This window comes from Somniosus microcephalus, chromosome 2, assembly GCF_052327205.1.
Source record: "Somniosus microcephalus isolate GS21.2 chromosome 2, FLI_Smic_1.0, whole genome shotgun sequence".
Classification (NCBI taxonomy): Eukaryota; Metazoa; Chordata; class Chondrichthyes; order Squaliformes; family Somniosidae; genus Somniosus; species Somniosus microcephalus.
This window is the reverse complement of record NC_140988.1, coordinates 22,260,520-22,285,869: the sequence shown is the minus strand read 5'-3', so window position 1 is coordinate 22,285,869 and position 25,350 is coordinate 22,260,520. Positions and strand designations below refer to the sequence as shown.

Here is a 25,350-nt window from a genome sequence, read left to right as displayed (position 1 = left end):
CATGACCTACTGACTCAGGAGCGAGAGTGCTGCCAACGAGCCAAGGCTGACACCCAAGGATTAGCTTTGTTCCAGCATACCAAAAAGGACAAATTCTCATTTTTAAAGATACAGTATCACAAGTTAGTGCTGAATGTACACGCAGACATCAGTGTCTCAGTGCTCAAATACTGAAACTTTTGCTTCCAAAATTTCTAGGGAAAAGATCTGAATCTGAATACATAACATGTTTTGGAGTTACACCGAAACAGTTTCAAAAGTTAGCGTTAACTATTAAATTGCGGTTGAGCCCCACTTTCATAGAAGCCAGGGTAAAGTAAATCAAGATTCTGATGAAAGGTCATCGACCCAAAAAGTTAACTCTCGTTTCTCTCTCCGCAGATGCTGCCTGACTGGCTGAGGCGTTTCCCGCATTTTCTGTTTTTATTTCAGATTTCCAGCATTCGCAGTATTTTGCTTTTGTTAAAGTAATTGATACCATGTTCATTGAGGTTCTGCTGTTGATATTGCATAGAATATACAGATATAAGTAATTCGTCCCAACTGGTCCATGCTGGTTTTATGCTCCACACGAGCCTCCTCCCGCCCTACTTCACCTAACCCGATCAGCAGAACCTTCTATTCCTTTCTCCCTCGTGTTGATCTAGCTGCCCCTTAAATGCATCTCTGCTATTCACCTCAACTGCTGCTTGTGGTAGCGAGTTCTACATTCTAACCACTCTGGTTAAACTAGTTTCTCCTGAATTTCCTATTGGATTTATTAGTGCCCCTTATAGTTATGGCCAATGTTCCCTTTAAGCTGCGTGGCCGTGCAGCAATCTGCAGGCCCCACGCAGCCAGCTCAATGGCGTTCGAATGGCAAAAACCACGCATGCACGGTAATTTGAATGGGCAGCGTACCCACAAAGAAATTAGTGGGAACATTGTTTGTGGCCCCTAGTTTTGGTCTCTCCCACAAGTGGAAACATCTTCTCTATCAAGCCCTTTCATTATCTTAAAGACCATTATCAAGTCACCCCTCAGCCTTCTCTTTACTAGAGAAAAGAGCCCCAAGCTGGTTCAATCTTTCCCAATAGGATACCAGAATTGAGAGGTTATACCCCTCAGTTTTGCTATCATCCTTGTAAATCTTTTTTGTGCCTCTATATCCTTTTTAGAATATGGAGACCAGAACGGTCACAGTACTCCAAGGTGTGGTCTAAGCACGTTTCTGTAGGAGATCCCACCATATTCGGAAATAGTAACACTACCTGCGTCAGCAGCTTCTCCTTTTCTTCAAGCTCATCATCATTTAGGGGTTCAGCCTCATCAATTTTGCACTGTTCTCCTTTCTGTAATTGAGCTGAATTTGGTAGATCAGGGTTACGTGGCACCTATAGTGAAATGCATAATTTTAAAACGACCCGCGGGTTCGGTGTTCCTTACCCCCTTGGCCCAGAGCTCCGTTCAGAAACCTCCAAATCTCAGCGCTGGGCATTCGTCAGATAAACAGATTCAGGTGATTAACAATGGCAGAGTCACCACACTGCTTAAGGCATGTTTTTGACATAGAAATACATAGAAGTTGGAACACGGAAACTGGCCATTTGGCCCATCCAGTCCATGTCAGCGTTTACCCTCCACATGGGCAAATAGTTCCAATTACATTTACCCACCCTGCTCCCATAACTCCCTTTTATCTTAATCCACATATCCAATCTAATGTTCAATGTTGACGGTTTCTGCCTCAACTGTTAACCCTGGAAGTAAATTCCACAGCCTAAACTCAGCAAAGATGTTTCTCTTGCTCTCTAAATCTTAACACTTAATTTTGTATCTTGAAAAGAAAAATGTCAGCGTAACAGTTTTTAATATTCAGCCAATACATTTTTCACGAGTAAACAATCAGCATATTCAAAGACTGCAGGGGGTGGGGCAGGGGATGGATGAAGAGGGGAAGTGACAGGACCAATCTCCTGCACCTTCTAGTGGCCATTTATAGAACAGCACTGGGATCACTCAGACCAAAACGCACATTTAAATCAAAACTGATCGTTTTCAAGTCACTGCAGCCTCATTGCTACAGATTGGTCTCTACTTTCATCACTAAGTTTGAGTAGCTAGTACTAGTACAAAATAGCAACAGAAAATGCTGGAAAAACTCAGCAGGCCAGGCAACATCCGCGGAGAAAGAGAGTCAACGTTTCGGGTCGAAACCCTTTGACTCGAAACGTTGACTATTTCTCTCTCCACGGATGTTGCCTGGCCTGCTGAGTTTTTCCAGCATTTTGTGTTGTTATTTCAGATTTCCAGCATCTGCAGTATTTTGCTATCGTACTAGTGTTTGGTTCAGTACTAGTACAAAGCTTGGAGACATTGGTCATACTCTAGCCAATTCAGAAATAGCAATTTCTAGACAATAAACACTTTACCTTGTAACCGATGGTTTTTCTGTAATAAAGGATTTCTTTTTCTAGCAGTTCAAACAGTCGAGGGGGAAAGAACTGGAAGTCCTGAATATTGGGCTGTTTTGGTGGACGAGGAGCCTAGCAAGATAAAAGCATAAAAACAGCGGTAACCATGTGCGAACATACAAGGTGCAACAAGGCTTCCTCCCGATAAGTTTTCTTTAAGGTATTTAATCTAACCACCTTGTGTCCGAACACCAGGGGAACATTCTAGATGTTACTGTCTCCAACATAAGCGTTAATGGGCCCAGTGGCTGTTTTCCTAATCCTTTGGATGGACAGATTGACCTTGGAAGGATTGCAGCATAGTTTTACTAGAATGATACTTCAAGGGTTAAATTAAGAGAGATTACACAAACTAGGGTTGTATTCCATGGAATTTAGAAAGTTATGGGGTGATTTGATTGAAGTTTTCAAAATATTAAGGGGAACTGATAGCGGAAATAGAGGGGAACTATTTCCCGCTGTTTGGGGAATCTAGGACTAGGGGACATAGCCTAAAAATTAGAGCCAGGCTTTTCAGAAGTGAAATTAGGAAACACTTCTACACATAAAGGGTGGTAGAAGTTTGGAACTCTCTTCTGCAAATGGCAGTTGATTTTAAATCTGAAATTGGTAGATTTCTGTTAACCAAAGGTATTAAAGGGATATGGGGCAAAGGCAGGGTATATGGAGTTAGGTCACAGATCAGCCATGAGGGTATATGGAGTTAGTTCACAGATCAGCCATGATCTCATTGAACAGCAGAACAGACTCGAGGGGCTAAATGGCCTCCTCCTGTTGCTAAGTTTTTGATCAGAAGAAAAGTAAAGGACAATCGATTAGAGAATACTTTCAGGATCAAGAAAAAAAATTGTGTTTTGTGTTGATCCTTTTAACAGATAACGCTTTTTGTTCAAACACATGCTGACATCTTCTGAATAATCTGGCATATTATACAATGATAATTGTTAAAATGCAAGTAATATTCCGCAAGTTAAAATGCTACTAGTAAGCTTGTTAGAATGCAGTGCAGATCTCAACTGATGTTTCAATATCTGCAGTCTTATACTGTCCTATCACAAAAATATCAGCAACCTTAACTAGTGATAAACACAGGAGGGAACGAAAGCATCTCATTTTAAACCCCTGCTCAGACTTACCTTGGGTGCTTTCGGCTCACTGACACGGAGGGCCTCTCGGAAATAAGCATCAACGGCATAGTTTGCTTTTCGTTCTCGTTTGGGGGGTTCAATCCATTCAGTTAGAGCCAACTGCGGATAAAGCAACTTTTTAGTAAGAGTAGTTTTTAAAATATACAAAAATTTAAATAGCCAACCAAAAGCAAACTCACCTTTTGCTTCTCTCGATAGTCCTCACCTTCGAATTTGTACACACTGACCTCGGTTTCCATAGTGAAGTTTCTAAGTGAACCTTCACCCATATTTGAGAGCTTGTCAGTCATCTCAGCGGTCTGCAGGTGAAACAGAAGGATGTCACAGTCTGTACAGCATCACAGGATGGAGCCCTCCCATATTTCAGAAGGGGTGGGGGGAGGTTTACAAAAAAAAAATCCAACATACAGAAACAAAACTCGGATGTTTAAGATGCACAGGTTACAAGGTCAAAGCTTCGTGCGTGGCATTTATATTCCACAAGTGGGCCGACAAGTTTCGTCTCGGCTGGTGTTCCACTCATAGCACCGGATCATATCCCACAGGGCTTCAGAAGCTGGGCTTTGCATCACATTTAAAATTAAAGAGTTTCAAAACAAAACAAGTTTAAATGATACCATTTTAGATTAGCTAGATTCTAGTGATGTAAAATATGTATAAAACATTACTCGCTTAGCAGGATGGTCATTGATGTATAAAGCCCACGACAACCCTTTCAGACTACACATTTGTACTTCAGTATTAGCTGCCAGCTAAAAACGTTACATTAAATAGTTAGTGTAGCAAGACTGATTCAATGGCCCCATCTACACAGAGACTTATGAACTCATTCGAATGTTTTGTCAAGACCACAATGAAGCCCTTTTTAAAAAAAAGACTTAGTACAAAAGGAACGACCAAAATAATCATTTTGAAATCAATACAACAAATTCAAGCTGGGTTTCTCTCTCTCCAATGTTCACACCCAAACCCCCTCTTGGCTCAATGACAACTTGATGAAAAAGACTGCACGAAGAAATCACACTACAACATCTTTAATGTAATTAGCCTTTGATACAGTTTGCAGAACTTTATGAAGATGCAGATTAACTGACAGCTATTTTGCTTACTGAAATATTGCACATGGTTTAAACTATTGTGGGAAGAGGAAATAAAAACTCAGTATTGAATAAGTGAGCCAAGAGTGGCAGGTCTGACCTAGCAGCACATGGGGTTCTCCCTTCCAAATACTGTAACTTGGATGCATGTTGCCTTTACCTTCCTTTCACCCCTCTCCAATATAGCATCGACATCTTCATCTGTAATGTCACTCTCTTTAGAAGCAAACACGTGGGTAGCACCGTGACGAATCATCTGTAGCATTTCATCTTTACCCAGCTTATTTAGATTCTGATCTACCAACCTTCCTACAAAGAATAGAAGTTTCACAATTAACAAATTTGCTCGTAAATGCGGACTTTGGATCAAGACAAGAGACCTCAGTTCACACACTAAAGAACGGACACTACCATAACAGAATAGGAGGGGGGAAGAAATAAAGTGTAAACTATTGAGCCCAACAGTTACACAGTGTACATTAATTGGTTGTTCACGCCCTATCCCGTGGAAGATTGCACAGAAGGGTTGGGTGTGTCCTTTTGTTTAGGAAATTGTACAATTGCATTCGGTTTAGGACCGTCTCACCAAAAAGTAGGAACATGCACGTCGGATGGCACAGTTCCAGATCCCTTTAGGTGGTAGGTCGCAGTCTATTTTAATGACAATTCATTAAAAAAAATTATTGGAGATTAGAGCAGTTAGCTCTCAAAATATAGAAGTTTAATTTTAAAATGTTTTCAGTATTTGAAATTGAACATCACAGCGAGATAGTATTCCAATGTACCCACGATCCCCATCACAAAAGTTTTTAAATCTGTGCCATACTTTTGCCAGAATGGACGAGAGAACGAGAGATAGAATTGTTGCGGAGTGATAGCCAGGGATGATTGTGAAAGGATCGGAGCACCGTCACTTCTCTTGGCACCCCAGATTGCCAGTTATGCCATTTAAAGTTAATGTCTCAAAGCTCTGGACCATGCAACCTGACCACTGTTCCACCCTTTCAACCTCCTCCACGCAGTTTCTCTCTCCCCACCCAAAAAAGTTCTTAACACCAACCTTGCTGAATTACGATAGAGTCCAGTCTAAGTTTCATTTCAGCACGTTCCACTATTCTTTCCTCTACAGTGTTGTCAGTTATAAACCTGAATACTCGGACTCTTTTTGTTTGTCCAATTCTGTGGGCTCGATCCTAAAAAAATAAATTCAAGTTGTATAGCAAATCTACATAAATCAAGCCAATTCAATTAACATTCCTGCATACACAGCTGTTGAAAATAACATGGCAATATATTTTATAGCAAACATTGGCCCGCGGCGAAGCAAAGGTATTCGCCGCTGGCCCTGAAATCAGCTTCCCACAAAGATCTTGCAATCTCTGTGGTGAGAAGTTCGGCTTTTCTGACGTTCAATTGCGATCAGTGTACGTTAATGAGGAATCCCCAACACAAGCTGCTAGGGACGTCAACAAGCTGTCTAAGCAGCCAATCACAATGCAGAATCATCAGTCAGCGAGCCAGGAAGTGAAGATTCTTTTATTCTAACTTTTTAAAAAAAATTTTAATAAATGTTAGAGCAAAACAAAGATCGAGGTAAAAATAAATCTGAAATAGAGGAACAAACTTTGTAAAAAGTTCCTTAAAAATTGTAATTTTTATTAAAATGGATAAATTTGACACTCCACAAAATTAAAATTAGTTTTTCAGGAACATAATGTTTGTTTAGCCGTCAATATGCTGTTAAAACCCCGGTTACACCTAATTCAAGAGGGGCTAAATTTTAATGGGGTGTTTAACAGCGGTATTACCGCAGAAAAGCTGGAGTTTGTGTCAGTTTCACCGATTTCTCCGATTACATTGCCGACTATTGGATGGGGGTCGCAACAGTGTAGCCTATGTCAGAGCAGTGAATGACTGACCACAACTTCAGGATTTCCATGTTAGGATGCGCATGCGCTAAATCCTGAAGTTGCGGTCAGTTTCAAAGTTATTACCCACTGCAAACTCCGGGCCACTGTTCTCATATACAAGAAACATAGCAACTGCAAACAAAAACCCACCAATCCCGATAAACAAATCCTTATTGCAGGGTGAGCGGATAAAGCAACTCCCCAGCAATCTCTGTGCAGTTCAGTAAACTAGCAAAAGTAAGACAGCAGAATGGGCCATCCTGCAATTTTGATTTCCTCCGATTATCCAGTTGCTATCAAGAACTGTTGTGGGAGAGAAGAGAGCTGGGAGAAAAAGCCAGAAAGAAACACCTGCATTTATTTAATTATTTGTCCTTGTGATGCAGTTATTGCCTGGCAGGTAGCAGTGGGTTTACGCAGTGATCGTTTCAAAAAACATTGAGCAGCTTGCCAGGTCACTTCAGAGGGTATTAAGAGTCAACCACTGTGTGTACTGGAGTCATGTGCTGGCAGATGCCCTTCCCTGAAGGACATTAGGTGAACCACTTGGACAACTGGTAGCCCTTTTGCTTCTGCTGCCAGCCATCAACTTTAATTCAAACTTCCCAACTTGGTCATGATGGGATTTGAACTGGAAACCTCGAGTACACCAGGAGATCCCAAAGCACTTAATCAGTGGATTACTTGTTCTGTGGTAAACGGAAGAACAGAAGCCAGTTTCTTACTGTTGCAGCGATATTGAAACGTTACCGTAGCTTAAAATTCCAGTTGGAAGTTAATTGGCGAGGAGAAACTGGACACCCCATCAGCTCAGGTCGTATCAGCTGGATTCTGGAAACAAATCCAATTGCATGCAGTGTAACGGAAGCAAACCGACTTCTGCAAAAATACTTCCACCGGCTCAGTAGAGCAGAGTTTTGGAGAGTCAGAGTCGTACAGGATTACTACAGGTGCTGTAGCTAGATTTATACCAAGAACCACATGCGCAACACATGGAAGCTTCTCTGAAGGGGGGCGGGGGGGGGGGGGTTATTAGTGCACTTGGATGACAAAACTAAACATCCAAGTTATGAATCCAGATCAACAGTACATGGCTTTCGGGACACTTCAATAACTACCGCTCAGTAACTTACCATAGCTTGGAGGTCAACCTGAGGGTTCCAGTCAGAGTCGTACAGGATTACTACATCTGCTGTAGCTAGATTTATACCAAGACCCCCAGCACGCGTGCTCAACATGAAGATAAACTTTGAGCTCCCGGGAGAATTGAAATTACAAATAGAATCCTGAAGGGACGAGAGAGAAAAGTTAAGCCAGAATTGCACAAAGTAATGAGGCCAATCTCTCTACAATTTGCTGGCAAATTGCCTTTTTAAAAATACAAATAGGTGCTAGGTTCAAATTGAATACTCGTGTTTTTTGTTTGAAAAAATCAGAATCAGTTTTCGAACTTAAAGTCTCGAGTTCTTATAGATAATCGAGCCTCGGATCAATGTAAGGGGAACTTTAAGAAAACAATTTGCTCAGTGTTGGACGCACAGGATAAGGAACATACTTGTCTCTCCTCATGCGGCGTCTGCCCGTCCAGTCTACAGTATTCATAGTTTCTCCACATACAATAATCTTCCAAGATATCCAGCACCCTGGTCATTTGGCTGAAGATCAACACCCGAGAACCTATGGAAATGAAGATTGCACAGAGTAATCTGCTGATTGACAGCCAAGAATACAGTGCAGATACAACATGCTTCAAGACCTACATCGACTGAAGTGCAAAACAAAAAACTAATTTCTTCATCGGTGCAGGAATTTTAAAGAGTAGTTTGATAACGAGCTCGTCAGGCAGTATAAATTAACACACATAGCCAACTCCCAGTTTATAATTCACAGCACGTGAACTGCCTGTGGCATTTGGCACCAAAATACAGCCAGCTGCCCTGATTAATAGGAGTGAATTAGAAGGGTTTATATTCCAGATGGATTTTGGACTGTGTTACAGTTTGAGCAGCAAGAATGAAGAACAGATCAAGAAACAGCTGCAATCACAAACCATGTATGATTATTCCATCATTAAATTTCTGTTCATCCTTCTCCCAACCTGTTAACCCCCTATTTTAAGAACATTCAGTCCCTGTATCTATCTCCCCTTGGGGGAGGGAGAACCAGCAAGCATTGCTGTTAGAGGTCTCGAACCCTCATTACAGTGATCCAGCTCTCTAGTAAAACACGTCGTCTATGCTGAATCAGCCAGCTATTTTGAGAGTCCATCAGCCTCGGTGGGTGGGTGCGTGCGTGGTAGGCTTTTTTAATCCTGCTCAAGGTTTCAGAATTTTCTACTCATGGCCTCTAGTCATGTGTTCATTGTCCAAGTTAAACAGCTTGCTTACTTAAACCTTATCTACACCTTGCATCATTTTAAAATCTCGGTTTCCCCTTAACCTTATTTCCTCCAGCAAAACAAACTTTACATTTACTCGAGCCTTTCTTAACTCAGCCTGAAATTTTGATCACTCTCCTCTGAACCCTTTCCAGTGGATTTACGTTCTTTGAGGTAGGGTGACTAAGATTGGATGCCATATTTCAGAACAGGACACGCCATTGATTTAATCAGGCATTAAAACCGGTGCCGATGTGTAATCTAAAGCACCACAACATGCAATTTGCCTTGCACTGCTTCATACTTCAGATAATTGTTCAATTTCTCCTGACCTCAAGAGTCTACATTAATTTGTTATTAACTCAAGTTTTGGCTCTTTGAATTCTCAGCTGAAACTGCCCAATCCCATAGTCTCAAGATAGGACCCTTTAATATTCTCAAGCCATCGAGACATTGGCCCGGAATTTGCGGTCAGCGGCGAAGCAAAGGCGTTTGCTGCTGGACCCACAGAAAGCTGCCCAGAGAGATCTTCGTGAAGTTTGCCCTTTGAAGCGCAAGTGATTTCAGAGCAGTATAGTGGGGATTCCCTACTGCAATCTGCTGTGATGTCAACAAGCTGTCTAAGCAGCCAATCACACTGCAGAATTCTCAGACAGGGAAGGAGGAAATGAGAACCTGCTTTTATCCAGACTTTTAAAAAATGTTAGAGCAAAACAAAAATTGGGGCTCTCATATGGGGGGGATAAGGTAGAACTTGAAATACCATGAACAAACTTTTAATATCATTTTTTGAAAGTTTCTTACAAATTATCACAATGAAGAAAATTAAAATGTGTTTTTCAGGGCCATGTTTGTTTAGCAGTCAATACACTGTTAAAAACCCAGTTACACCTAATCCAACAAGGCCTAACATCCAACAAGGCCTAACATTCAATGGGGTATTTAACAGCGATATTACAACAGATAAGTCAAAGTTTTTGTCAGTTCCATCGATTGCTGACTATGTTTGGGGGAGGGGGGGGGGGGGGAAAGAGAGGGGGGCGCCACAGCGCAGTCAGTGTCAGAGCAGTGAACGACTGACTGCAAAATCAGGATTTCTGCGTTTAGATGCTGATTTTTTGAGGATTTCAGAGTGTATCCTATCTGGCGCAGAAGCTATGGGGATATTTTGCATCCTTACAGAACGATCAAAAGCCAAAAAGGGAAAACAAAGCCTCAAACCGGCCTGCAGCTGACCTTGTTCCTTCACTTTTGGTAGCAGTTTGTCCAATACCACCATTTTGCCACTGTTAACTACCAGGTGAGTATCAGTAGTGTAAGGTGGGCCAGGCTCTGCTCCATCAAACAGATAGGGGTGGTTGCAGCACTTGCGCAGTTGCATCAGTATGTTCAATAGACGCATTTTGTCCATTTTCCCTGAGGAGTTCAAGATATCAATATCCTTCATTAATATCCTGGTGTACCTGTGAGAAGATCACAATTAAAACTGGTCAGACACACTTGGAGAAATTAACAAATTTTTGTGCAGCTCAAGTGATTGCAACCTAGAATCATTGCTTTGTAGTGTAGGTAGCTAGGAAAAGCCTCAAATCCCCTACCCAGCCCCCTCATGTATCAGGGAGGTTCTAGCACATCTAAAATGGGATGCTCCATCTAAACCCATGGATATAGAAACCCATACCCAGTGACCAATAATCCACTCAAGACACAAAAGGTCTTTGTTCTTTGACAGGAAGTATACTCCATAAACCACTAGAGATAGGGGGGCCTGATATCCAAGGATTGAGGGGATCTCTCTTTACATGTTATTTGGAAGAGAGCATTTAAGCAATGCTTACACCAAAAAATGAATGTGAAGTACTTTGGGACATTACAAAGTATTTACAGCACAGAAACAGGCCATTTGACCCAACAGGTTTATGCTGGTGTTTATGCTCCACATGAGCCTCCTCCCACCCTTCATCTAACCCCATCAATCTATCCTCCTATTCCTTTCTCCCTCAGGTGTTTATCTAGCTTCCCCTTAAATGCATCTATGCTATTCACCTCAACTACTCTTGTGGTAGCGAGTTCCACATTCTACCCACTCTGACTAAAGAAGTTTCTCCTAAATTCCCCATTGAACTTATTAGTGACTATCTTATATTTATAGCCCTTAGTTCTGGCCTCATCCTGAGGCTATGATATGGTGTTATGTAAATGCAGTCTTTGCCAAGTTCTCCTTGACTTTAAGGGTCATTGCCAAGTTCTCCTTGAACTACTACATGGATGTTGTGAATATAAATTTGGAGAAACCCCACCTGGTACCTAATCAAGTTTCAGGAGGGTTGTGCTGAGCCAGTTGGAGATCTGAATTTATTTTTGATGGGGTGGAAAATAGAAAGGGGTGGGGAAGAGAAGAAAGCCCGGGTACGAGAGCAAGACACTTGTTGTGGAGAGACCAGAAAGTTTTAAACACCGCAATAGTTACATGTGCAGATGAACAGTTCAGTACAGATTCACTGGTAATTTAAAAGTCTGGCTTCCATTTTGGGAAAGAATTCATTCAAATTATTGAGACAAGTTGGAATCCCAAGTTTCTATCAGCAGCCAGACACAAACACAGTTCAGCTCAGAAGGAAGCAAGATCACTATGGAATGGAGTCAGCATTTGATAGCACGGTGCCTTGGGCAAATCAGTGGACACCCTCTTACACTGGTGAATCCATTCCATTAGTTCTATAAATGCTCTAACTGATGCTTAAAGTGCAAGTTCAATGAATTGTTGCAAGATTATGCCATGCTTCACAATGCAACGTGTTAATATTCCTAAGTTGTATACTCACCATTCCCGTTGCATTTTGCTAAGGCCTACATACATTTTGACTTCCTTCTTTGGTGGCAGGCTCTTTTCTACCTCGGCTTTAATACGTCGGAGAAGGAAGGGTCGCAATACCTAATTCAGGTTAGAATACATGCTCTTTTACACACGGATGGTGCCCATGGAGTTTAAGTAAAAGAATGCAGTTACAAAAGGCGTATTTAACAGTCTTGAAGACTGGTGAAGAGATCAAAAAACCAAATACTTTAACAAGCCAAGAGTTGAGGTACATCTGCAGATATGGGTTAAATATTCAGTTACATGAATGCACCTAAAATTACAGCCAAATTCAGATCAAAATATACTTGTGACAGTCAAGTTAGATACAACTTTCTTTACTGCAAGATCACAGCATAAGCAGCAGTGATGCCCACAGACTTGGTGCCAATTAGTTTGAATGAAATTTATTTGAATGCATTAATTGGCAGAATCACACGTTGGCAACACTTCATAACTGCTTTGTTTTACAACATAACAGATCCTGACTTTGTATCCAGCTCTTTTTATATAAAAGAAATACAGTAAGTGATTTTCCACATTCCTCAACAATAACTTGCACTTATCGTAGTAAAACATCCAGAGGCTCGTCACAGGAGCGATCATCAAACAAAATTTGACAAGGAGGTATTACAGGAAACTTTCTGGTATCCGGCACTGACGGGACCGAGCTGGTGCAGTTAGATCAAAACTGCCGTATAATCCAGCCCTAATGTTAAAACATAGAGCTTTTCAGCTCCGTGTGAATCAACAAACCCTGTTGCTTAGCAACAGCTTCAAAACAGTCAGCTGCAGCTGCAAGCGTCTCTAGCTGAAGCTATTGCTTAGCTACAGACCTTGCAGAGCCTGACTGGGGGAAAAAAAAAAGCAACGAGAAGTAAAAAAACTTATAGAAAACAGCTCCTGAATTTTGCCGGTAGATAGAGCTTTCCGGACTTTTAACCTCTGGTTAAACGAAAGTTTCCTGTATTAGATGAGGTGACCAAAAGCTTGGTAAAAAAAGATAGCCTTTAAAAGGAGCTTCTTAAAAGGCCCGACCGCCAATGGTGGAGCGATGAATATCAGGGATGTGCAAGAGGCCAGAATTGGAAGAGCACAGAGATCTCGGAGGTTTGTAGGGCTGGAGGAAGTTACAGAATTAGGGAGGGGCGAGGCCACTGATGGATTTCAAAACAAGGATGAGAATTTTAAAATCAAAGTGTTGCCTGACCAGGAGCCAAAGGAGATCAGCGAGCACAGGGATGATAGATGAATGGGACTTGGTGCAAGTTAGGACAGGGGCAGCAGTTTTGGATGAGTTCACTTTATGGGTGGTGCAAGGTGGGAGACCTGCCAGGAGAACATTGGAATAGTAGAGTCTAGAGGCAACAAAGGCACGGAGCGGAGATGGGGGAGGTTGCGGAGGTGGAAGTAGACGGTTTTGGTAATGGAGAGGATATGGGGGTCAGAAACACTAGGGCTAGGGAACGGAGTTTGTGGCGTGGACCGAAGACAAGGAGAGTTTGAGCAAGTTCTGCCCCCATTTCAGCTACTGAAAGAGGTCGATCGAGTGGGATGAAAAGGACTTGCAATATTATAGAAACAAAAATTACTCCATCTAGTTTATTCACCCACTCCCACCCCCCAAAAAAAAGGTAAAATAAATCCTCCAATTTGAAATTAAACACTCTTCTTGTCTTCCTAATTAGCAAGCAGTTCCACTAGAAATCCAGCAGCACTTATACATGCACTGATTTGGGTGACTGACTCAGGATCAGTATGCGTGGCAGCCCACGGAGATGCCTGATGGGCCTCATTAATAAGGTCGACGGAGGAGCTCAGTAACCGGAGACACACACAAAAAAATTACATTTGGAGTAAATAAAAAATTAGACTAAACAATCTCTTTCCCTGCACCATATTATGTAATATCGGAAGTGATTAGAGTCATCCAGGTCTGGGTACAGTGTCCACATCACTTAAAACATCAACGATTAAAATGGCAGTCACTTATATCGGCCAAAAAGCAATAATCATTATCTATTTGCATTAATGCCAATTTCAAAGTTGCCTGTTATGGTGCCTTAAGTGCCACGTTTAATTTGGGCAGGAACAGCTATGCTTACTACCAGTTCACACCTCGTTAAGGTGCACCAAATGCAAGAACGAGTAAATAACGCCTCGTTAACATTCAGTTACTTTTTGTGCACTTAAACACTTCTAATTCCTTCCAAGTGGTTTGTACTAAGCATTGACTGCAGTTTAAATAAAGCTGCAGGTCACAGTGGAGCTGAAAACAACTGGGCAGAAGATCACTACACAGGAGGACCATTTCTGTTATATAGTAATATAGTGCTACCACTTTGTTCTGGCCATCATGCATAGTGGGTAAATCGCGTTCGCACAAACACACCCGCAAGAAGCAGTGAAGACTGTATTAAGTTATCACTCATTAGTCAAATTAATTTGCATTTAACATGCAATAACTCAAAATGCAACACCTCTAGCAGGATAAACAAATAAACAAAGTCAGCGGCATATAAATCCTCAGTTTTAAGTATCACATTTTTGATGAATAAATTACAGCTCTAATATTTGCTGTTACTTTGAATTAGCCCTAAACCCATCACTCAAAACACACTACCTTCAATCGCACAAGTATTTAATTTTCAGAATACCGATTCTAATGGTGGCGGAGCCTCAGTTACATTTGTATTTTAATAATTTAACAGCATCACAATGCAGATAAAATGATGCACTTACCATATGCAACCGTTCAACTAGCTTCTGGTCTCCAAAACAGTTGTTTGTGTCAAACCAAGAATCGAAGTCCTGCAAAGAACAGGGGAGTAGTTTTGGTCATTCCAATCCGACAAGTTTGATCACATTTGCTGTTACTTCTATCAACCCCAAATCCTATGATCTCAAATACCTAGTTGTTTATTTCCGAATAATTTATCATAAACAGACACTACTGCTCACAATAATTGCAATACTTCAGTTTTATCCAGTAGGCACATCAGCAGTTTGACAGGGAAAATATCCAACACAATTTATCCATCATCGAGACCGCCTACTTCCACCTACGTAACATTGCTCGACTCCGCCCCTGCCTCAGCTCATCTGCTGCTGAAAGCCTCATCCATGCCTTTGTTACCTCTAGACTTGACTATGCCAATGCTCTCCTGGCTGGCCTACAGAAACTTGAGCTCCTCCAAAACTCTACTGCTCGCATCCCAACTCACACCAAGTCCCGTTCACCCGTGCTCGCTGACCTACATTGGTTCCCGATCCGGTAATGCCTCGATTTTAAAATTCTCATCCTTGTTTTCAAATCCCTCCATGGTCTTGCCCCTCCCTATCTCCAACATTCTCCAGCCCTATAACCCTCAGATCTCTGTGCTTCTCCAATTCTGGCCTCTTGCGCTTTCCCGATTTTAATCGCTCCATCATTGGCAGCCGTGCCTTCAGCTGTCTAGGTCCCAAGCTCTGGAATTCCCTTCCTAAAAATCTCTCCTTAAAACCTACCTCTTTGACCAAGTTTTTAGTCATCTGTCCTAATATCCCCTTATGTAGCTTGGTGTCAAATTTTGCTTGCTAACACTCCTGTGAAGCACATTGGGATGGTTTACTATGTTAAAGGCGCTATATAAAATACAAGTTGTTGTTGATGTTATGGTGGTGACATTAGGCTGCCCCTGTGGCAGTGAGGTTTTCTCATTGAGTAGCAGAGACACAGACACAGATGGTCCCATTCCTCAATTGTGGAATGTGATAAGTTAGCGGGTTCAGCCAGCGTCAAAAGAAAGGGAAGTAAAGAGGCTAGGTTCCCACTTCTGCTGGCTCCTCAGCTTCTTCTGGAGTTGTGTGGCGAGGAAAGGATCGGGATGGGGCAAATATCCTTTCAACACCCACTGCAAGGTCCACACATTAATAACGGTCACTTGGGCATGGAGTAAATTCTATTTGCAGCTTGGGCTACTTATCAAATATGTTAAATACTGAAATATTTATAGATATCTACATAGTGGATTAAGATAGATTAAAAGTAACGTTTCTGCAGGATATACATCACCAATGTGCTTTTAATGTAATTTTCATTTGATACACAAGATGGCAGAGTTGCTCAAGTTAACAGTCAAGGAAGTATCAGAGAAAATACAGTTCACGTAAGTGGGCAGGCAGATTCAATAGGCTTTGTAGTTTAAGGCAGATATAATACTGATCATTAGAAATGGACACAAGCACAGTTCTAAAGGCGAGAACAAGACACTACCAACTCGACGTTGTTTGTATCCACTTTTCTGCACTTGCATACAGAATGGTGAATATGATCGCCAGGATTTTTGGGTAGGAGCACAAAGGCATGCACAGGACTGGGACCGTTCGGCTATCTGGCTGTTCCCAAGGCCCGGGAAATATCATATCCCACATGATATACCTATCAATTCAGTCCATGAAAAGCGACGAGTTAAGGTAGTAACTATAGGTTTTTATTGGCTAAATAACAGAGCCCACCCTCGTGGGTGATCGGTTCCAACAAGGAAGAATACTAGCCAAGCGGTCACCTTTATACCTGGGCAAGCAGGCGGAGCCATGGGCGGAGTCAGCTGAGGTATGCCTAGGTATAACAGCGTGCGTGGCAAGAGGTAACCTTGTGTAGTGATAACAACAGTGTAACAATAGTGAACGGTAACAGTGGTTTACCACATTCACCCCTTGTTTAAAATTGAGTCCGGCGGGGTGAAGTGTACTACCAGTTCGTGTATGTCAGTCTCTCAGGGGGCCTCGTAAGCCTTTCTGATCGGCGCAGCAGCGGCGGCGGTGGTGCAGTATCCGATGTTAATGCTGGTGTCTGCGTGGTCGACGAAGGCTCCTGGGGTTCCGGCATGCCGTCTACAGGAGCTGGATTTGGGGGAGTGGTGGGGGGTAACGGTGGTATCTCAGGGGTGCCCGAGGGTGCGAGGTCTCGCAAGGAGACAGTGTCCTCCCGCCCGTCTGGGTATGCCACATAGGCGTACTGGGGGTTGGCGTGCAGGAGGTCCACCCTCTCGACCAGGGGGTCCGTTTTATGGGTCCTCACGTGCTTCCGCAGCAGGACGGGTCCCGGAGAAGTCAGCCATGTTGGTAGCGAGGTTCCCGTAGTCGACTTCCTAGGGAAAACAAACATTCGTTCGTGGGGGGTGGCGTTAATGGCAGTGCAAAGCAGTGACCGGATGGAGTGGAGCGCTGCCAGGAGGACTTCCTGCCAGCGAGAGGTTGGGAGGCCCTTAGACTTTAGGGCTAAGAGGACGGCCTTCCAAACTGTCGCGTTTTCTCTTTCCACCTGGCCGTTCCCCCGGGGGTTGTAGCTGGTGGTCCTGCTCGCGGCAATACCTCTCGCGAGCAGGAACTGGCGAAGTTCCTCGCTCATGAAGGATGCGCCCCGGTCGCTATGTATATAGTTCGGGAACCCGAACAAGGCGAAGAGGTCGTTCAGGCATTTGATGACCGTGGTACTGGTCATGTCTGGGCAGGGGATGGCAAAGGGGAAACGGGAGTACTCGTCAATAATGTTGAGGAAGTACACATTACGGCCAGAGGACGGGAGGGGCCCCTTAAAATCGATGCTCAAGCGCTCGAAGGGGCGGGTGGCCTTGATCAGGCTTGCTCTGTCCGGCCTATAGAAATGCGGTTTGCATTCGGCACAGGTTTGGCAGTTCCTGGTCATGGTCCTGACCTCCTCGATGGAGTAGGGCAGGTTGCGGGCCTTAATGAAGTGGTAAAGTCTGGCGACCCCGGGGTGGCAGAGGTCGTTGTGGAGGGTCCGCAGTCTATCAACTTGCGCGTTGGCGCATGTACTTCGTGATAGAGCATCTGGGGGGTCGTTGAGTTTACCAGGCCGGTACAAGATATTGTAATCGTAGGTGGAGAGCTCAATTCTCCACCTCAAGATCTTGTCGTTCTTGATTTTGCCCTTCAGCTTGTTATTAAACATAAAAGCAACCGAACGCTGGTCGGTGAGGAGGGTAAATCGTTTGCCTGCCAGGTAATGCCTCCAGCGTCGTACCGCCTCCACAATCGCCTGGGCCTCCTTCTCGACCGAAGAGTGTCGGATCTCAGGGCCCTGGAGGGTCCTTGAGAAGGAGGCCACAGGTCTCCCCGCCTGGTTAAGGGTTGCAGCTAGGGCGAAGTCGGATGCATCGCTTTCCACTTGGAAAGGGATGGACTCATCCATTGCGTGCATTGTGGCCTTCGCAATGTCTCCTTTTATGAGGGAGAAGGCTGCGCCTGCTTCTGCTGTCAGGGGGAAGGAGGTGGACTTCATGAGGGGTCTGGCTTTGTCCGCATAATTGGGCACCCATTGGGTATAGTAAGCGAAGAGCCCCAGGGTTCTCTTCAGCGCCTCTGGACAGTGAGGGGAGGGGAAGCTCCATGAGGGGGCGCATTCTTTCGGGGTCGGGGCCGATGACTCCGTTCTCTACTACGCAGCCGAGGGTGGCAAGGCGCGAGGTGTTAAACACACATTTCTCCTTATTGTAAGTGAGGTTCAGCCGTTGGGCCGTACGGAGGAATTTCTCCAGATTAACATCGTGGTCCTGCTGGTCGCGGCCGCAGATGGTGACGTTATCTAGATAAGGGAACGTGGCCTGCAGCGCGTTCTGGTCAACCATCCGGTCCATCTCCCTTTGGAAGACCGAAACCCCGTTGGTGACGCCGAAGGGAACCCTAAGGAAGTGGTAGAGGCGGCCATTCGCCTCGAAGGCGGTATACTGGCGGTCCTCAGGGCGGATAGGGAGTTGGTGATAGGCCGACTTGAGGTCGATGGTGGAGAATACCCGGTACTGTGCAATCTGGTTGACCATATCAGATATGCGGGGAAGGGGGTATGCGTCCAGCTGGGTGTACCGGTTTATGGTTTGGCTGTAGTCGATGACCAGGCGGTGTTTATCGCCGGTCTTAACGACTACGACCTGGGCACGCCAGGGGCTGGTGCTCCCCTCGATGATGCCCTCCTTCAGGAGTCGCTGCACCTCAGAGCTAATAAAAGCTCTGTCCCCGGCGCTGTACCGCCTGCTCTTGGTAGCGACGGGTTTACAGTCACGGGTGAGGTTAGCGAACAAGGAGGGGGGGCGGGACTTTGAGGGTGGAGAGGCCGCAGGTGGTACGCGGCGGGCGGTTTAAATTTTGCTGGTTGCAGACTGAGTGGGGGGAGGGATCCACCGTAAGCCAAAGTGACACTTTGAAGGTGGCTTTGGAAATCCAGCCCTAGTAGGACAGCAGCGCAGAGCTGGGGCAGGACGAGAAGTTTAAAGTTTTTATATTCCGTGCCCCTAACCGACAGGGTCACCACACAGTAGCCGCCGCTGATGTCTGTTGAGTGGGACATCGCCGCCATCGAGATCCGATGGCGCGTTGGCCGGACAGTGAGGGAGTAGCAGCTCACCGTGTCTGGGTGAATAAAACTCTCCGTGCTTCCGCTGTCGAACAGGCAGGTCGTGGCGTGGCCGTTTACTTCGATGTCCATCATGGACTTGGACAGATGATGCGGGAGAGCTTGGTCAAGCGTGACGGAGGCCAGTGTATGGCTGAGTGAGCTGCTGTAGTCTGCAGGTGAGGCGGTGGTCGGGTCTGGAGACAAAACGGCGGCGGTCGGGTCTGGAGACAAAACGGCGGCCGAGTGCGGCGAACAAAATGGCGGCGCCCATGACGCGGATCCCCACGAAGTTGGACAAAATGACGGAGAAGATGGCCGCCCCCACAACTCACATGAGGCACTGTTGGCGTCTGTGGCCTTGATCAAAGATGGCCGCCCCCACAACTCACGAGGCACTGCTGGTGTCTGTGGCTTTCCCCCTGCAGGCGTTTACGAAGTGGCCTTTCTTTTTGCAGCCGGAGCAGGTCGCGTTCCTTGCAGGGCAGCGCGCCCTTTGATGTCTCGCCTGGCCACAGAAGAAGCAGCTGGCGGCCCGATCGCGGAGGTCCGCTGCCGCAACAGGTCCCGGGGGTGGCGGTCCCGATCGATTCCGGGACACCGACGCCGTAGTAGGTCCCAGGGGCGGCGGTGCGAGGGGTATTGCGGCCGGAGTCGGGCCCGAGTCCTAGGGTCGCGCAGCACTGTACCTGGAGTACGCCTCGAGGTCCCGATGGGCCACTTCCAGGGAGCGAGCGAGGGCTGCAGCTGTTTTCAATTCGAGGTCCTTTGATTCGAGCAGTCTTTGCCGCGAGTAGTCGGACCGAAGGCCTTTCACGAAGGCATCGCGGATATTTCCATCAGTATGTTCTGCAGCTGTTACAGCTTTAAAGTCACAGTCCCTGCCGAGTGTTTGTAGCGCCCGTAAAAATTCATCTACAGACTCTCCTGGCTGTTGCGAGCGGGATCTTAGGAGAAGTCTGGCATACATTGAATTTACTGGGCTCCGGTACTGCTCTTTTAGCAGGTTGAGGGCGTCCTCGTATGTAGCAAGGTCCCGGATGAGTGCAAATACTTTAGGGCTCACCTGGGTGGTCAGGACTCTTAGTTTGGATTCCGGAGGCACGCCGGAGGCTCCCAGGTAGGATTCGAAACAGCTCAGCCAGTGTTCGAAGTCGAGGGCTGAATTCGCTGCCTGTGGGTTTAGATCCAGGTACGGCGGTCGGAGGGCTCGCAGCCAGGTCGGCTGCTGGGGCTGTTGTAGCTGGCCGTTTGGCTGGGGCTGTTGTAGCTGACCGTTTGGCTGGTCGTTTGGCTGCTCCGGTCCATACATTTCAAAATTTAGCCAATAAAATTGATATACCTATCAATTCAGTCCATGAAAAGCGACGAGTTAAGGTAGTAACTATAGGTTTCTATTGGCTAAATAACAGAGCCCACCCTCGTGGGTGATCGGTTCCAACAAGGAAGAATACTAGCCAAGCGGTCACCTTTATACCTGGGCAAGCAGGCGGAGCCATGGGCGGAGTCAGCTGAGGTATGCCTAGGTATAACAGCGTGCGTGGCAAGAGGTAACCTTGTGTAGTGATAACAACAGTGTAAACAGTGATAACAACAGTGTAACAATAGTGAACGGTAACAGTGGTTTACCACACCACAATACCCCTCCATCGAGTTGGAGAGCTTAACCTTACACTATAGCTAAGCCCTGAAAGTGAAGACAAACTCCGTAGCATTCGCTCATCCCTGCCAAAAAGAAAAAGATTCAGTTGCAGTGTTTGGTTGAGTTTTGATGGAAACATCCCAATTGCAAACTTCTTGAACCCTTTAATGAACCTCAGGCTAATGATGTAGTCACTGTTAGTTTGCTTTTGAAGTACTTACAGCAGATGAATTGAAGACATCTGGGAGAAGGAAGTTGAGCAGTGCCCAGAGTTCATGCAGGTTGTTCTGAAGTGGTGTACCCGTGAGCAATAGTCGATTTGTTGTCTTGAATTCTCGCACTATTTCTGACAGCTGCAATTGTAGATTTTAAAAACATTACTGTACAAACTGGTTATAAATTCAAATCACACTACCGGTAGTACAATTGTTAGATTCAGACCGAATTCAAAAGATTATAGAACTATTTAGATATGTGTTTCATGCCTGCGATTTCTCCCGTGCATTTACGTAGAGGCACTTAAGGCCAAATGCTTGGTATTAGGATGGAAAAATTAAACAGTAGATAAAAAGCAAGTCATAGCAGTATTGCAAATGATTATCCATAACTAGAAAGACAAGAATATTGGCACTTCCTAAATCCATCCTCAATTTTTATTTAAAAAAAGAAAATCCATTCGCAGGATTTGGGCATCGCTGGCAAGGCCTATTCCTAATTGTCCTTGAGTGGCCATTTCAGAGGGCAGTTAAGAGTCAACCATATTTCTGTAGGTCTGGAGTCACATATAGGCCAGACCGGGTAAGGACGGTAGATTTCCTTCCCTAAAAAGGACATTAGTGAACCAGATGGGTTTTTACAACAATCCGGTAGTTTCATGGTCCCCATTACCAATACTAGCTTTTTATAAATTCCAGATTTAATTCACTGAATTTAAATTCCCCAGCTGCGGTGGTGGGATTTGAACTCACGTCTCCGGATCATTAGGCCAGCCTCTGGATTACTAGCCCTGGAACATAACCACTATGCACCTGTTCCTGCAATTGAATTACACTTTCTTTCAAATCACCGCAACAGTGGGTGGGAGTGGAAGGCGGCTAAAAAGCTTTTAAACAATAATATATTAAGGCCTGAATAAACAGAATTGATTTTAAATCCAAAGATTTCCCCCCCGCCCTATAGTTTTAAAGCTCAGGGATAAGCTATCGCATCTCAGAATATGGAAGTAATTGAATGTGCAATAATGCCCCCAGTAATCTCTAAACCCCTGGAGTTACAGCTCATTGCTATTTAGATCACAATTATGGATATTCGCAAACCATTGATTTGCATTGGATTTTTTCAGACTAAAGCACTATTTTCCCCAAGGTTTACATGCCATCAGCGACAGCAAACCGCCCTTTCAGTTTGATTATTAAAGCTCTGATGGTGGAAGGGTAAAGGAATAGGAAGATAGAAGCAGCAAATAATCATCACTATCTCAACCATAATTACATTTTCCTTCTGAAAATTCATCAGCCTCCTTCATTCTTTCAAAATCTCTAATCCTGGTTTCCCCCCCCCTCCTTTTGTTACCATCTTTCTGTCCTTCATTATCCCATTCTCCCTACAGCAGCCACTTCTCGCCCTCACCCCACCTCATTCTTTCTACAGCAGCCTCTTGCTCCTCTTCATCATTCCATCTCAGCTCACCTTCATATTCCCATCTCTAGCATAGCAAACCTCTTGCCCTCTGGTTTCAGAAATGATTGCACCATGCTTGAAAATAACCTCACAGAGACGGATTGAGAAATGCCCCAATACCACCTAGAGTGTGACGACACCAAGTCCAGCTCTTTGCCACAAAGCAAGCATACACTACTCCCAATTCACTTTTGGTAAGCCAGAAAATCTTGCATTTACCTCAACTGTAACCATTAATACTTGCATTAATGGATGGGGAAGGAGGGGAGGGAGAAGAGCAGAGCAGAGCAGAGAATAGAGGAAAATAATTTACCTTCGACTTTTCATTTTTGATCCTGTGGGCTTCATCTATAACCAGATACCTCCAATTAAACTTTTTGAAAACAGATTTCTCCCTGATCAGCATTTCATACGACGTCACACAGACATCCCACTCTCCAGGCAGCAGGACATCTCGGATGAAGGCAGCCTGATAAAGCAAGAAGTCATTTAAGTTTCAGTTTCCTTAATACCAGATACATTTATCTTTCTAGTAATGCAATGGAGATACAGTAGAAACGTATTAACCAGCCAAATTTAATCAAATAAAACAATTCAGAAAGATAGAGTTGTTGAAAAATTAGTAATATTGTAGAGTGTGCAATAAATTACAGCACAACATGCAGAATGCAAATTTGGGCTCCAGATTATGTGCACGGCCAATTTCTGATTTTAGTTATGCAGAGCAAAGAAAGAAAAGCTGATCACCATAGGCCAGTCTTGAGGAACCTCGATAGCTGGCATTATCACAGGCCACTGATCCATTTTCCTTGTGCATATTGTAAATATGTTTTTAGAGAGGGTGAGCACAAGTAAATGCACTACAGTGCAAGAAAGTGAAAGGTGGGAACAATAAAGACTGAACTATGCCTAAACCCACTCCACCCACACAAAATTTCAATTTCTTTTAAGTATTTTTTTCAAATGAGGAAACGGTTATATTAAAATTATGTCCCAAGTCTTATGAGCAATGTTCCCTTTCATTTTTTATGGGTGCGTGGCCCCTTTAAGGGGCTGCCCGGCCCATTCAAAATAGCATGCATGCATGGTTTTTCCCCATTTAAAAGCCGGTGACCCGCTGCGTGGGAGCGCTGCGCAGCCACGCAGCTTAAAGGGAACATTGCTGGAGTCCTTCAATTACACAAAGTAATACAAGCACAATAACTACATGTAGAAGCACTAATTAGTTTGAGTTAAATGTGAGAAGTCACACAACACCAGGTTATAGACCAACAGCTTTAAGTGAAATCACAAGCTTTCGGAACGCTGCTCCTTCGTCAGGTGAAGTGACGAAGGAGCAGCGCTCCGAAAGCTTGTGATTTCAAATAAAGCTGTTGGTCTATAACCTGGTGTTGTGTGACTTCTCACATTTGTCCACCCCAGTCCAACACCAGCATCTCCACGTCATAGTTTTAGTTAATTATTCAGTGATTCAAAAAAAGTATTCTGGAAATTCCCTCACACAGTTTAAGGATTTGTGTTTGGTAAAAATTACTTTTGAAAAGGAAAAAATTATTCCAGGAACATCTTGCCACCTCCTAAAGGTATTGACTCTCTGGATACTGTTCCACAGATGCTGGATGCCCTTTGATACCTCACCCAAGCAGCCATTCTGTTCACATGCAAGCCTTGACTGCAAGTGTTAGTGGACTATTCAATTTTCATTTGGCAAGTGTGACAGGGTGACAAGATAGCAACCAGGACGAAGAACCCAGGCTGATTTTTCTCATCCCTCGGCTGGGGCACCAAGGGTAACTCATGGCAGGTGATGCAACCGGCACGGCACAGCTTACTTCCGCAATATGCGGTGCATTTACCAATTAAGCTCCAGACACCAGTTGCATTGTCCATTAGTATTTACAGGATCACAAAACACAGTTCTTACCCTTTGTTCCTTGTCGCCAATTAGACAAATAGCTCGAAAAGTCGGTATCCATCTCTTGAACTCAAGCATCCAGTTGTGCAGCGTAGATTTGGGGACTAGAACCATGTGAGGTCCAGGAATGCTTCTGTAATGTTTCATGTACCCAAGAAGAGCGATAGTTTGTAATGTCTTCCCAAGACCCTGTTAAATGAAGTACAACAATTAAGCCTCTTACAACCGATCACTGCTTTTTGATCAGGGTTACCCAGAACCATTTCTGAACAGTGTACTGAACTAGGCCATTCATCCCCTCAAGCCTGTTCTGCCATTTAATTACATCATGGCTTACCTGCCTCTTAACTCCATTTACCCACCTTGGCTCCACATCCCTTAATACCTTTACCTAATAAAAATCCAGTCTTAGTTGTAAAATTTTCAATTGACCTCAACAGCTTTTTGGGGAGTTCCAGATTTCCACTACCCTGTGTGTGAAGCAGTGCTTCCTGACATCACCCCTGAACAGCTTAGCTCTAACAGCGATTTACTTGTACTTCTTGCAATTTAATATACTGTATTCGCTGCTCACGATGCGGTCTCCTCTACATTGGGGAGACCAAACGTAGATTGGGCGACCACTTTGCGGAACACCTCCGTTCAGTCCGCAAGGGTGACCCTGAGCTTCTGGTCGCCTGTCACTTTAATTCTCCACTTCCGTCCCACTCTGATCTCTCTGTCCTCGGCCTATTACACATTGTTCCAATGAAGCTCAACATAAGCTCGAGGAACAGCACCTCATCTTTCGATTAGGCACTTTACAGCCTGACAGACTCAACATAGAGTTCAACAATTTCAGATAATAATCCCTGCCCCCATTTTTCATGCAGTATGAT

The 25,350-nt window shown here is 44.4% G+C and overlaps 1 protein-coding gene across 2 annotated transcripts in view; it reads right to left on the bottom strand.

Moving 5' to 3' along the window:
* LOC147122590 (SWI/SNF-related matrix-associated actin-dependent regulator of chromatin subfamily A member 5) overlaps nt 1–25,350 on the bottom strand; it is a 45,606-nt gene that overhangs the window by 3,080 nt on the left and 17,176 nt on the right. The window contains exons 6-19 of one of the 2 annotated variants that reach the window (XM_086007380.1): nt 24,482–24,661; nt 22,871–23,026; nt 21,099–21,230; nt 14,585–14,653; nt 11,811–11,920; nt 10,222–10,448; nt 8,164–8,285; nt 7,742–7,894; nt 5,759–5,891; nt 4,859–5,007; nt 3,781–3,900; nt 3,590–3,700; nt 2,412–2,525; nt 1,251–1,373 (exon numbers count right to left, since the gene is read on the bottom strand). In XM_086007380.1, coding sequence (XP_085863506.1) covers nt 1,251–1,373; nt 2,412–2,525; nt 3,590–3,700; nt 3,781–3,900; nt 4,859–5,007; nt 5,759–5,891; nt 7,742–7,894; nt 8,164–8,285; nt 10,222–10,448; nt 11,811–11,920; nt 14,585–14,653; nt 21,099–21,230; nt 22,871–23,026; nt 24,482–24,661 — 1,899 coding nt within the window. Of the gene's footprint in view, nt 1–1,247; nt 1,374–2,411; nt 2,526–3,589; nt 3,701–3,780; nt 3,901–4,858; nt 5,008–5,758; nt 5,892–7,741; nt 7,895–8,163; nt 8,286–10,221; nt 10,449–11,810; nt 11,921–14,584; nt 14,654–21,098; nt 21,231–22,870; nt 23,027–24,481; nt 24,662–25,350 lie in introns of both variants that reach the window. The other variant, XM_086007375.1, reaches the window with a different exon arrangement.